Genomic DNA, 13,849 nt, shown 5'->3' with positions numbered 1-13,849 from the left:
TCTAAATGGGCTTTATTAAAATATATCCAAAGACTTTTCAAAAAGAGACGATACTCATTAAGTTTCCTTGGAAGGATACTCATTGGATACACAGGAGTTATCCAGGAATATGCAGATAAATTGGGTACAGGAAATGGAAATAGAAATGTGGCTAATTTTCTTCCTTAGCCACTGAAGCAAAGACAGGCGTTGAACAGGACCAGGTACGGGGCCCTCCCCAGCCCTGGGCAGATGGACCACTACCACTCGGCTTCATGCTGGCTCATTTACTTGGTGTTTTGCAATCCTTAATGTGCACAGCTGGCAGCTGAACGCAGGTTTGATACTAACAGTTTAGACATCTTTAGATGGAGCAGATGGAAAATTTTACACAAATAAAGTAGGAGAAAGTGTGCAATTAGGTTTTTATCTGCAGTTGCATGCCGCATCCTCTGTTTTAGTTTAGAACATCACCTTAGTGGGTGGTCATGATCTCCCCTTATGTCCAGGCCCTACCTTCTTGACACCACATTTGATGTTGGCTAAATTCCCAAGTCCCAAACTTTTGTTTTTGTTGAGTGTGAATGAAATAGGGAATGCAGCAATCAGCAGAGAAAAAGGCATACCATCAGAGAGACTGTAACAGTCCAGTACATTATGGTTGCATTCCTTGCTAGTTAAGTCACTATGGTAAAATCCTTGGCAGGATTTTTTTCAATAGTTTATTCATGATGTTCATTATTATGAGTTGTAAAGAGTATGAGAATTTCATTTTTAAAATGTCTTATGGAATGTATCACTTTCTTAGATCTTGTAGACATGCTGTGGAAACCATAACATAAAATATGAGTTACTTACAATAACTAATTTTAATCCCATCTGCTAAGTATGACAACATTAGCATTTCCACTTAATTAAAAACACCCTTAAAGCAGCGATGTTTTAATCACTCCATTTTATTTACTCTCCTCCGGTGTCACTTATAATTGTAACTTTTTATTTTTTAATAATGAGGGATTTTTTTTTCTCCTTGCATCACACAAAAAAAAAGTGCTGTCGATAATTAGCAGTCTTCTGTTATTAGTAGACTCAGGTGTCACAACTGTGTCTCATCCTCATTACAGTAAAAAATTTCACCTATCAGATTCATTATTGCTAGATAATGCGACTGAGAGCCTTTGCAGGCCCTCCAGAAAAGTAATTCAGCCAAGCAAAATTATCAGCTAATTATATTTAGAATCAGAAGCCCAACAACTATTTGCAGATAAATTGTATGAATTGAAGTGAATAGATCTGAATATTAAGATTCATAGATTTAGCTGATGATTTGTTAATTGGAATAAAAAGGTCATTTACTAGTTATTTTAACAATAGATCAATTGGAACCCTATTTATTATTTAACTGGTAGTGCATAAGGATCGAAATGATGAATAATTGTATTATCAGGAGTGTTTTTCAGAATAACAAGATATGAGGAACTTATGAGGATGCTATGTGATTTATTTTTAAATGTCCATATATTTTAAAATGTAATCCCAAGCTAAATATTAACACTAGTATTTTAACAAGTCCAAAACTAGCCGAAAGAGACTGTTCTGGTTTAATGAATTAGAACTTCAACTATGAATTAGATGATTACTTGCAAATAAAAACTAAAATCTAAGTGGTTGCTGTTGTTGTTTTTAATTTTCCCTTTCACATCAAATAATGCTGTTCCTATCTTATTGTATGGCATTATACTTGATAGAGACATTTTGGACATAGTGTGGCATATACTCATACAGCAACTCAAAACGTAAGTCAGCCTGTAATGATTTTCTTTTAGGGTATAGCATAATTCAAATCCATTATTAAAGAGCAGATAATATGCACTTTCTGAAATGCCTGTGAGTTCACTCTTAATTCATGTAATTATAAGAGAATGTTCATATGTATTTGCTTTTCCGTTGGCACAGCATTTTAAAACGGAGTGACTTTAGACACCATGCACATTTTCTTTTGGTTCGTGAAGTACATCACAGGCTGATATGCTCAAAAGTTTTCTTAATGATTTGTACTGTGGCACAGTGTAGTTTATAGCTGTGCTTACAAGACTGCACATGTAGAAAAAGGTTAGATAGTTTGTCTTCTGAAAGGAATAGTTGGTCACTAAAACCTTTTCATTTCTATTGTGTTTTGTAAAAACCTAGCATTTTTCCTAAAATTGGACCTCAAAGTAAACACTTTGCCTTTATACTAATTTCAGCTTGACATAATAAAAATAGGGAGAACATCACCCACTTAAAAACAGTTTAAATTGCGTGTATTCTGTCACTGTAAATAAACAAGGTAAATATTGACATGACTTCAGATCATTCTTGGACTGAAAAAAATCTGCAGTTCAAAATAAATTCTGCCTTTGGTCAACATTTTGGATGCAATTCAAAGTTTCTCATAAAATAAACATATTTTAAAGAGTGTTTTGAATTTCACTGCATAATTTCTAGCCAACAGAAATGACAGTGGTATCTTCAAGGTTTATGATATGTCAGATCAATAGCCATTATACAAACTCAGCAAGACTGCAAGGGGCAGTACCTTCCTCTGCTTAGCCCCCCAGCACTGCAACAGGGAGAGAACCTCCTGGAGATGCTCCCGGGGAAACTCACAATGCGAAACTTTGTGCTTGTTTAATAATAAAAGTATTCTTCCCTGATAAAATAGAAAGTAAGCTGAATTTTTAGTCAGAAAAGCAAAATGTTTATTACAATGATTTGAACAAGACTTTTTCCACAAAGGGAGAGTTTTACATCTGCATAATAACAAATTGTTTCAAAGCCTGAGCTTGAAATGAAAATGCCCCATCACAACAGATTGTAAATTTTTTTCCTATGCTTTTAAAAGTGCCTCGATCATTTCTACGGCTTCCCTGCTAAAGTATTTGCTATTTTATTTAAACGGTTTTTGAAAAATGAACATTCTGAGGCTTTGCAGCATTATTAAGAAAAGCTGTCCATACTTTCCCATGTTGTTGAATGTGTTTATCTGCTGATTATAAAATGTGTTAAACAGTATTTTAGAAACAACAAAAATGCAGCGCTGCGCTTTGATTAATTCAGTGAACAAAGCATATGCTGCCGGTTCTGTCCCATGAAAGTCGGGTATGATCAATAAAATCTTGCAAAGAGCAACTCTGGCATTTAGGAGTATACTGCCGACCATGATTTTGTCCCCCTCAGCTCTGGGCTCATACTGCTGTCTTAGACAAACAGATCCCTTCTGACTGTGATGCGATGCCTGCTGTACCCTTGTCCTCTTTCTGACGTTTCTGCAGGTTGGAAGCTGTGTACTGTGGCTGTTACCCACTTTGTCCCAAAGACTTGGTTTATCCTGAAATATTTCCAGGTAGCTGCTTTCATGTGCTTTGTCTTTGTTGTGATTTAATACAGGATTCATGCTAAACTAAAAGTTTGAAAATAAACTTAAGTAGGAGCAATTGTTTATTTGGCAAGTCAACATGTTAGTGTTAAGGAAAAATTTATGTGTTTTAATACATTAGAGTAAGCTTATATTTACCATCTGTTCTTTTAAGATAACAAAAAAAGCAAGTTTTCAAATAGCATTCTTCATTGTTAGCATACACATCTCATAATGACGGATTTTTATAAGCAGGTCAGTACTGCTGCAATTGCTAACAGATTTTTTTTAATGATACACACAGAGAAAATTCAAGGATTGAAAGTCATACCAAATTCTTTAAACAATTGAGTAGTTAATAATATGCAACTGTTGTACCAAGTACATACAGCTATAGCACTGGTTCTTTGAAAAATTCTCATCACTAAATATATCACATATGCATTGTGCTACATTAGAATAATGTATTTTAATCACCCAGAGGAGATGTCTAAACAGCACAACTACACAGTCTTATTTAGCATTAAACATCCTTGTGAGCTGAGGTAACCTTATAAAATCATGCTTAAATAATGTAAAACATGAGGCGGCACAGAGCAATATGCATTTTTAATTAGTAAAGTGACTAATATCGAGTGTGTGCTTTGAGGTTTTTGTTTCATTAAAAATGTATCTGTTTTTCCTGCAGCTGAGTATCTGTATTCCACACCTGAACAGCTTTCAAAAAGGCTCCAGAGTTTCTGCAAGAGACCAGATATTGTAAGAAAACATCTTTATAAGGTAGCTATTGAGAAGAAATTTACATGATAGAAATACCACATTTAAGTACAAAGAAAATTTAAAAAAAAAAAAACATCTAATTAACATACTAATGTTTAAAGGAAACATGCTAGGGAGGGGGTATTGGTTGTTACACTAACAAGGATTAATTAAACTGGATGCCAGTTGTATTAACCTAGGTCTTAGGAAATACGTGCACTTCATGCACAGTACATGCTTTCTTTTTAATTTATTGTTTTCTAAGATGACTGTCCTGTACATTTAGCCCCAAGAGGCTTATAAAAATGAACCTGGATTAATGTAACTCATTAGTTTAAAAGGAAGTAAAGGAAAGATTCCACAATTATACTAATAAGGATAAGCCTTTCTTCCCATCATAATGAAATCTTAAGCCCTCAAAAATTTAGGTGAGTAACACAGTGAAGTTTGCTGCTGATTTTTTAGCTACTAAGAAGATGCCTTTCAAAAGTTGTATTCCCCTCATCCTGTTCAAAATGGGTCATAAAAAATTCTCAATTTGTTTAGAGTCAGGTCCATGGGTCTCAGTTCAAAATGTCAAGACAAATGGTTTATGTAAAGAGTACCATCGGCACTCACCTCCTCTTCCCTTACCTGAATCAAGCATCTTACATTATTGAAATTGCACAAAAAGCCCCTACTGAAAGTGTTATTGAAGTGGGAATCTGCTTTTTGAGCTTCCAAGGTGGATCTAGGCCATGAATAATTTACCTTCTTATGTTCTTTGGCTACAGTATCTTTATATAAGGTTAGCATAGTTTACAATATAGCACTTTTATAATATAGAACCTTTTCATTTTCTATGTTAATATATAACCTTCAGCATGAAATACACTCTCTGCCTTTTCCTTTTTTCAGGCCTAAATACATATTTACATGGCGATACTTGAAAACATGACTTTATTTCTCCAGGAAACAGTTAAACTTCAACAAAAAGGGAGAGAACCAAAAATGCAATTTAACACCCAATTTCAAGCTCATTATCTTTCATTGTCTATTAACTTGGCAATGGTTCAGAAGGTAGCTCATAATAGTTTAAAATGCTGACTGAACAGTTCCAGGCCTCAGTGTCACTACCAGAGTCGATACTGTCGTATTGTGCATGTGAAGCCTTGCAGAGTGTGGGCCTCCAAGGCTCACTCCGCTGTTTACTCACTCCCAAGTTCAATAGTAGTCTTGTTCACATACAGCACACACCAGTTAGTCCTCCATGCCATAGGTAGGCAGAACATGCAGGTTAGGAAATTAAAGAAATAGAAGAAGTTTTGGTACAAGTGTTTTCTTGTTCTTTTTGTAATATGAACCCAATTCAGTGTTTTCACACATAAAATATCAACTTTTGTTATGTCTGGGAAATTTTTGGATTAAGTGTTTGCAAGTATGTTATACCATCAAAATTTGTTTTAATGTTGGTTCGGGTCAAGTCCTATTAGGCCTATCACTCTACATCTGAGTCTTCAACTGTTTCACAAGGTCCTGCAACAGTTGTCCATAGTTAGAAAAAGAAACAGATTTCTAGCTGACCTTTTTCAATAGAATTACTACCCTTCTGGGATATAGTGTTTATTTTACAAATAAATGGAAAAACTCTAAAAGAATGTTAGCTTGTTGTATGATGTTAATATACAAAGTTCTTTGTGTACTTAAAAAAACGGCTCATAGTTAAACTGCTACATTTTTAACTCTCACAGATAGTTTTAGTTTTCACATGATAAAACCTTGCAACTCAGTGTTTTATAAATTAGTAATCTATGAGAATTTACATGTATATTTTAAGTACTTTTGCAATGGATTTTTTATTTTAAGTTTACTATATACCTTCATATATGTTCTCATTGATAGATATTAGTGATATTGTATCTAAAAAATATTCTCAAAATTTAAAGAAATTTATCTTAATTTATAAGTAATCAAGAGCTTTAAGACAAATGAACCATCATGAGGCACTGGATTAAAAACCCTAAGAATGGACTCAAGTCTGATTTATTATAGTAAAACAGATCAAACTAGTAAGAATGACTGTGTCCAAAGCTACCATAACCTACAGTCATGTCTCCAGTTCTATCCTGTTCATGTCCCAGTCTCGGGTGGCACTTGCTCTCACTGGATAATAGAGACTTACTTCCCTCCAGGACAGCTCTACATACTTATGAAATGGAAAAGGATCCTTTGTGTGTTTGTGAAAGAAATGCAAGGGCTTTTTTGTCTTCTTCTTTTTAATCTCTTCTTTTTTCTTCTTCTTCCTTATTTATTTTTTTTTATTTCTTCCATTGGACAGTTGTGTTTTGCTTTTATAAAACATATGCTCTTAAAGTCTAAAAGGACCGAATATCACTGGATTCCTTTATTTGTTCCTTTTACATTTTACACATTTTCTTGTTGTTTTTAGAGGTTTATGTTTGAAATCTTTCCAGCTTCATACCATATAGAGTTTATCCTAGGGTAGATTTTTTCATATGGATTCACACTTAGAAATTTAATGACTGGGATAAGGCTATTAATACTTGGCTTTCTTCTTATATGTAACATTGCACATTCAATATGACTAAGAGATTGGGGGCTGTAACTTGCTGCAGGATTTGAAGCAAACACAGAACTAATTCTGTCTTGGTGTCCTTTTGTTTCTTAAAGTGAATTTCTGCACTAGAACTCCATGACCTCTTTACCTGAATCATTTAAGGCCTGTGAGACTTAAATATTCATATTCTCTCTCTCTCTCTCTCTCTCTCTCTCTCTCTCTCTCTGTGTGTGTGTGTGCGCGCGCGCATGCGCGCGCGCGTGCGTGCACATGTGTGCATGCACATGTGTCTCATGCACACACACATACACACTTAAAGAACATTGGAAAAACTAATACATATAAAAAGTAAATGTTTCTTAATAATCTTAAAATCTAAAGCCTTTTATTGCTTTAAAAAAATTTAAAAACCACTTCTTAAAAAATTTACATGTCTGAATTACACACAAATTTTGACTATAACTTTCTTCTAACATTAAGCTATGTCTTGCTCCAGGTAGGAAATTACATTAACTATGTACTTCCATAGGGAAAAAAAGTTTAATTTTGTTCACAGTAAGAGCTCTTCTAGACCACTCAGCCTACTATAAACAAATTTCTAAGAGAACTCATAAGACAGACTGAGGTCCATTGACTTTTTACACTAACAGTAAGTATCCTTCCTACAAGCCAGCCTGGGCCTAAAGTTGCGCTTTTTGCCTTGATTTTAGCCTACGACTCACTGAAATACTCTAAAAGTTGTGTGAGACTAGCACTTTGTGCTTTATAATAACTTTTTATCCTTTTATTTTAAAATGCTTTGAAAAAAAAGAGATAGTCCCTTATCATCAGTATTAAAAATAGAGCAAGAATATAGCTAATGTGTAGGTTAGACACTACCCAGGCTAACAGCAGAGGCCTCGTTTCCATCATTTGCTTTCATTGACAAACTGAGCAATGGGCTGTGAGTGTGTGTGGTATGTATGTTTGTGAGTGGTGTATCTGTGTGTCTGTGTGTATGTTTATGAATGTGTGTCTGTGTGTATCTGTATCTATGTGTATGTGTGTCTGTGTGTGTGTGTGTGTGTGTGTGTGTGTGTGTGTGTGTGTGTCTTTGCATGTGCTTGTGCATGGGGGGAAAAGGGAGGACAGTGTCCCTTTGCTTTTTTGAGAGTGACCTGTAGTTTCATAAGGTTCTCAGAAGTTAACTGTTGCTTTTTACTCTGCCCTTTTTAAACTGCTCAACAGTTGAGACCCATAAAATCTATTATTTGGAGGAAAGAATTTTCATGTTTTTGTCTAAAACTAATTCCAAACAATGATTTTGCTTACAAAGCAGACTCAATGCCCAGAAAAGCCATTTGCAGTTGTCTTAATGATGTCAAGCTACATCCTTCCGAACCACAGCCAGGCTGTTTGTAAGTTCCCTTTAAGAGATGGGTCACTCTGGAGTCTGGATAGGGATAAGGTGTATCTCACCAGCATAACACTACTCTAAAATCTTCCTTTTTCCTGAGGAAACAAAAAGATTTATAGTGTTATCATAAGGGCTTATAAAATTTCTAAGCAACACCTGCAAAATGTAATGAGAATTCTCAGTCTTAAGGTCTTTCTCTCCTTCTTCTGTCTCCCATATATCTTCCTCCTCTCCTCCACTTTTCTTCCCTTACTATGATTTTATGTGGTCTGGCTCAGCTTTGGCCAGTTCAGCTTACTTGAGATTTTGTTATTCTCCATAGGTAATTTCTTGGCCTCTGGGTTACCCATCTGTAGATCTAGAGGTTTTTTCCTTTTTCTTTTTTTTTTTAATTTTCTCCAGCCATAATAGCATTTTTCCCCGAGGAAGTGCTATAATGAAATAATGAATAAAACCCATTTGGAAATGTAAAGCACCTTATAAATTCCATGTACTAGTAAGGGCATTTATCTTGTGTCCTTGCTCCTTAAGGGTAAAATTCACATTGGCAAAGCTGTGTTTTGAGAGTATTGTGTACCTCCTGTGTATAAAAGTTCAAAGGCAGGTGGTGAACTTCTAAGAGCAGTCATCCATGGCATACATACACCCAGGAACGTGTGCAGCAGTGCCCATGTGCAAACCGCTTCCTCTCACAGTTGAGATGCAGACAGAAGGCAGGCTTTCCTGGGGTGACGGAGCTCAGTGGCTTTGAGCTTGTCGCTGGAAAGATGAGGCAAGTTTGCGTATGAGTTTTCAGGCGTCTCTGTTTCTCGCTGTTCTCTAATCTCTCCCCCCCCCCCTTGTTGCAGGGTGAAGTGGCTCCATTTTCTTGGGCAGCCCTACATGGTAAATTCAGGTCTCTGCTCACAACAGAACCAAGGGAAGATTTGTGACAGATGGGGCTAAGTCACAAACTTGCAGCCTAAGGCAGAATCTGAAGAACTTTCCAGAGTGTGCCCATATTTACCTGATCAGAGAGAAAAGAAAATCTGCAGAGGAAGCCGAGCCTGGCTGCTTGTCATAGCTGACACAGAGCCATCTGCCACAAACCTGTGGCGGCTTCAGATCTCCAATCCCTGCCACCACCCCAACTCAAATTAAATACAGATTCCTAGAGACGTTATGATGGTTACACATGTCCTCGGCATCACATGTAGGAGACTGTTCAAAAAAAATATGTGGCCTGTTGTATAACCGCACTCATGTATCCCATATGTGGTGCCACATTGAATTTCCGGTTGAATCCGTTTTTATCCTTTGTACTGGATGACATGGTGCCTGAATTCTTTCTTTCTGCCGACACGATGGCAGCCAAACTGCAGCTTCAAACACTCACACTTGGCTGAGTTTCTACCTGGGTTGCCAGGTTATCATCCGAGCCTTCTTGTGTCCTCAAAGGGCCACGGGGCCTAGAAAGAGGATCAGAATGCTCCTGAACTAATTGGGCAGCCATCTCAAAGCCGCTGTAGGCAAAGGGCTGCTTTAGCACTTTTCTTTCAGCAAATTAATGACTCTCTGGCACAGGAGTTTTTAAGTGAAGGTATTAATAAGGGGTCTGGCAGGTATTCCCCTGATTCACAGAGTTTCATTTGCATTTAATTAATCTTAAAGAAACTTGCAAGATAAACAGCTGTAATTCGGACAAACATGGCAGATACAGTGAGTGAAGTCCTCTCATCCATAAAATGAACACAAGATACTTGTTTTAAATTTTTTTTCTATGGGAAAAAATAGAGAAATCAAAATGCTTCTAACAAAACCATAATTTGGTACAAATATTCTTCAAAATATTTGCATCCAACTACACATATACTCTTTCTGAGATTAGTCACTTGTAATTCTTGTAATCATGCTGCTCTGTTTGTTGGTGTAAAGATATTTTAAATGGCTGGATTGTAAAATAAATTTTTAATAAACTGCCCGCTGTAATTTTAATTAGCATATTCATTTGTGTTTAAGTGTGTGCACCTATCTGCGTTTCTTACTGAATGTTTCCTGTGTCAGAGAAGACAGAATACAATTGTCTCTTGTAAGGATGAACAAGGATCTGTGTTGCAAATGTTTGTTACATATTATGACATTTCCAAGACTTTCTTTGCATTCTGGAAAGCAGGAGGTAAACATTTGTAGTCATTAAGGTAAAGTCTGTTGATAAAGCATCTTCTGTTTACTAACAGGTAAATTGTAACTTCCTTGGCTATTGAAATGAAAAACTTCTATGTACTGCAGAGGGAGGAAAAACCAGAGAGGTGAATAGACAACCAACCCTGGTTCCCTGTTCTCTAGAAGAGCTGGGTGGTCTAACAAGCATCCAAGATGGAGCAGATGGTTGCACTGAAGTCCTACAGAGTCCATGTGATAGGTACCAAAATAGAAATCAGAATATCCATCAGGGTTAGGGAGCCATGGTCCTCAGGGTAAAGGCAGTCATGTAGATCAGTGAACCAGGAAGGAAGCCCCTGAGAGCTGGGGATTGCAAAAACGGAAATGGGAGCAGCAGAAATAACAAGCTATCTGGGAGTGGACTCGTTCCCACCTACTATGAAAACCAAAGCATACGTGGCCACTATGCCACCAGCTTCTTGTCCTTGCCTTCAAGGAAGCCATCATAAAATAAAGGGCCCAGAAGCTCTCCAAAGTCCCGATTTAGAGTCTAAGACTTTGGAATACGGAACCTAGTAGGGATGCCCCATTTGAGAGCAAAGTGGGTATCGTTGTAAAACAGAAGCTCATGGATGCATCTCTTGGGCAAGATTTTACTGTATACCCTCTAATGAAATGATCCAGTCAGAAAGATGCTTTTCACAGGTGGCCAAGAAGGAATGCTTGGTTTCTCTGGTTTTCTGTGGTGCCTTTTTACTGGTTAATAGGAAGAAATGAAATCTCTTCAGAGGGTATGTCCCAAATATTTAAATATTTTTCTGCTTTTTTTTTTCAAATAAGATCTCCTGTTTCCCCAGTTCATCTCAAACTCACTATATAGCACAGCATGACCTTGAGCCCCTGTCCTCCTGCCTCAGCCTCCAAGGTGTGCACCACTGTGGCTTATGTGATGCCAGGCAATTGTAACCCAGAGCTTTGGCAATTCTAGGCAAACTCTACCAACCAAACTACATCGGTAGCCCCATCTCCCTGGTTGGGGGCAACTGTGATAATGATTCTGCACATAACCTGTGCATGGGGTTTTTCCTGGACTCGAAGTCAGATCAACTTTAGCTTTTAGCTGTGCTCGTCATTCTCTACAGGGTAAAAATTTACATCATAGTTGCCATTTAGGAAAAACTATACATTCACATCCAGTATTGGTGCACCTAAGTTATGAAAAGTTTTGTTGATACATAATTCTGAACATTTTTAAAGGCACATCTGTATCTGTGTGTGTGCGTGTACTTCCCAATAACCACGGCATGGTGAGTACAGTGCTAAGAAGTTAGTCAGCACTTTAAGTCAGTGGATAACTGGGAATATAGTTGACTCGTTATTTTTTTAGAAGAGAGGCTAAATAATCCCAGTAGGCCCTATTTTTTTTAGTATGTTGGGTTTTGTTTTGTTTTTTTGTTTTTTTTTTTTTTTGAAACTTTTGGTTTTTTATAGGTAATTTTAATTTTTCTCCTTTTAATTTAAATAGCTTTAAAACTCTAGCCATTATCAAAACTGATGCAGTGTCTAGGGTGCTTGCCCTCTCTCTACCTACTCTCTGTTTCTCTTAAGAGGTAATAGGATATATAGTTCTTAACCTCATCATTATGCCATATTGATCAGGATAGATGAAAAACTATCAAAACATTACTGTTTGGCAGGCATCTTTCAAATACAGTTAAGTTTGAATGTCCTGCTCTTATTCCCAAGTCTTCAGGCATACCACACAGAAGAGATAGTAGAACACATAATAAAATGGAAACTCTTAGCCATAGAAGGCCACATGGATTAATTTCAACACCTTGAAATGCATCTGGAAGCCAAGACTTCATTTTATGTTGAAAGTGTTAATTATATTTGATATTTTTAAAAGTAAAATCTGTTTTTGAAAAAGCATCTGCTACCCAGAAATATCATGAGCCACAAAAAAGATTTCATATAAGCCTCAAGATACATTTCATGGGTGATGGAATCAGTCTTCAAATGTTTCCCTGATGTCCTTTAATGCTGACATGTTCTGTGCTTCTTACTTTTCTATAGGGTCTTAACAAGCCTTGCCTTAGCTGCCTCTCACTCCAGGAGAAAGCTGGAGTATTCGTCATCAGATGTTATACTTAACAATGAAGAGAGTATATTATAAACATCGCTATAGATATGCTGCATCTTAAATGAATTGAGATATAGGCCATCTTTCCTTAAAGCATTTATTAAAATGCGACTGAGAAAGTTTTAAAACAAGCAGTTCTACCTGCTGCTCGAAGAAGGTAAACATGTGGTTAAAATATTGCACAAGATGACGAGAATGCACACCAACTTTATAACTGTCCTCTCAGAGTTCTGGTGGAGAGGGGACAAGCCTGCAGTAGAGACTCATTGACTGTGATAACAGCCTCCTCCTCTGCATGGGTAGGCCATTGGCTCAGAAAGCCTTACTATTACTCTTGCTCTCTGCCTCTATGTGTTTTAAATGTTTTTATTGATGTTATTATTGGGTGTGCCTTTTGACTGGAGCTATAGACACTTTGGGAAGCGTGTGGTAAGGGCTGCTGCCCATTAGCTTTAACATTTCTTGACTTCCAAAGAAACAACTGCATCAGAGAATCATTATTTTCCCACAGAAAGTGGCCAAAGCTGCTCACACTTCTAATCATGCATGAGAAGATGTCCCTCTACTTAACAGGAGCCAAAGACTTCACTTTAACCTAGACACAAATCAGATTATGGACAAAATCAGATTCTTTGTTTTGAACATGCAGAGATCTTAGCAGCTCTTCCCCTTAACTTTCAATCCCAGAAGCCAGAGCTTGATGGCTTTAAGAGATAATCTGTAGTGCTTTTGTGACTCCCTATCAGTTACTGTGTTTAAAGACATTCTGTAGAATGTTCATGACTCTCCTACAGGGAAAACATACTTCTATGATGGTTTTTTTTTTTAATATGAAGTCATTTGTATTTGAAGTTTTAATGTTCCCAGTATCAGTTCACAACTGAGGAAATTAAACCATACCAGCCTACTTAGGAACTAGAGTGTGTTGGAGCTACAGAAAGAGAAAGAATTTGGTCTTTGAAGAAGCACCAAGTTCAAGTTTCATTACTCAGTTAGGCCCATAATTTGATTTATCTCCCCTCCAGACAAAAGGCAACAGCTTTGTGGCCAGACAGATGATGCTAAGAGGCACATGAGAGACCATGAAGTATGGCCAGCACTTTATGTATTTTTATGATTGTTTTTATCTGGCCTTTAAGGGGACATTGAATGTGCAAGGTGTCCGTCACAATCTCTACTGTTCTCTGTGTTCTTACATTTACTGGATTCGTTATGTGGGTATTTTATTGGTTCTCTTGTCAAGCATTTGTCCCTATAGCCTCTCAGTTTAATTTGCATGTGAGAAACTGCAGACCTAAACACACTATCCTGCTTTAGGTCCTGTGGAGGCAGAGTCATATCTGGGCCTCAGATGTTCCCAAGCTCTTTCTTGAATTTGTAGTTGATTCCATTGGTCAAGTCCTACAAAGAAGGGAAAGTAGAAAGTGCATATCTCCATCTATTGGCTTGCTGTGTTCTCCTGTCTCTGGCTATCAG

At 37.0% G+C, this 13,849-nt stretch overlaps 1 protein-coding gene across 4 annotated transcripts in view; it reads left to right on the top strand.

The window, feature by feature from the left end:
• Positions 1 to 10,062, top strand: part of Gtdc1 (glycosyltransferase like domain containing 1) — a 302,236-nt gene extending 292,174 nt beyond the window's left edge. For all 4 annotated transcript variants that reach the window (XM_037204750.1, XM_037204751.1, XM_028881497.2 and 1 more), the window contains 3 exons: positions 3,294 to 3,364; positions 4,065 to 4,156; positions 8,937 to 10,062. In XM_037204750.1, the coding sequence (XP_037060645.1) occupies positions 3,294 to 3,364; positions 4,065 to 4,156; positions 8,937 to 9,020 (247 nt within the window). In that variant the 3' untranslated portion in view covers positions 9,021 to 10,062. The remainder of the gene's footprint in view (positions 1 to 3,293; positions 3,365 to 4,064; positions 4,157 to 8,936) is intronic.
• Positions 10,063 to 13,849: the final 3,787 nt, after the last annotated feature.

The sequence above is a fragment of the Peromyscus leucopus genome, chromosome 4 (genome assembly GCF_004664715.2).
Source record: "Peromyscus leucopus breed LL Stock chromosome 4, UCI_PerLeu_2.1, whole genome shotgun sequence".
NCBI classification, from domain to species: Eukaryota; Metazoa; Chordata; class Mammalia; order Rodentia; family Cricetidae; genus Peromyscus; species Peromyscus leucopus.
The sequence above is the reverse complement of the archived record's forward strand: the minus strand, read 5'-3'. Positions and strand labels throughout refer to the sequence as shown.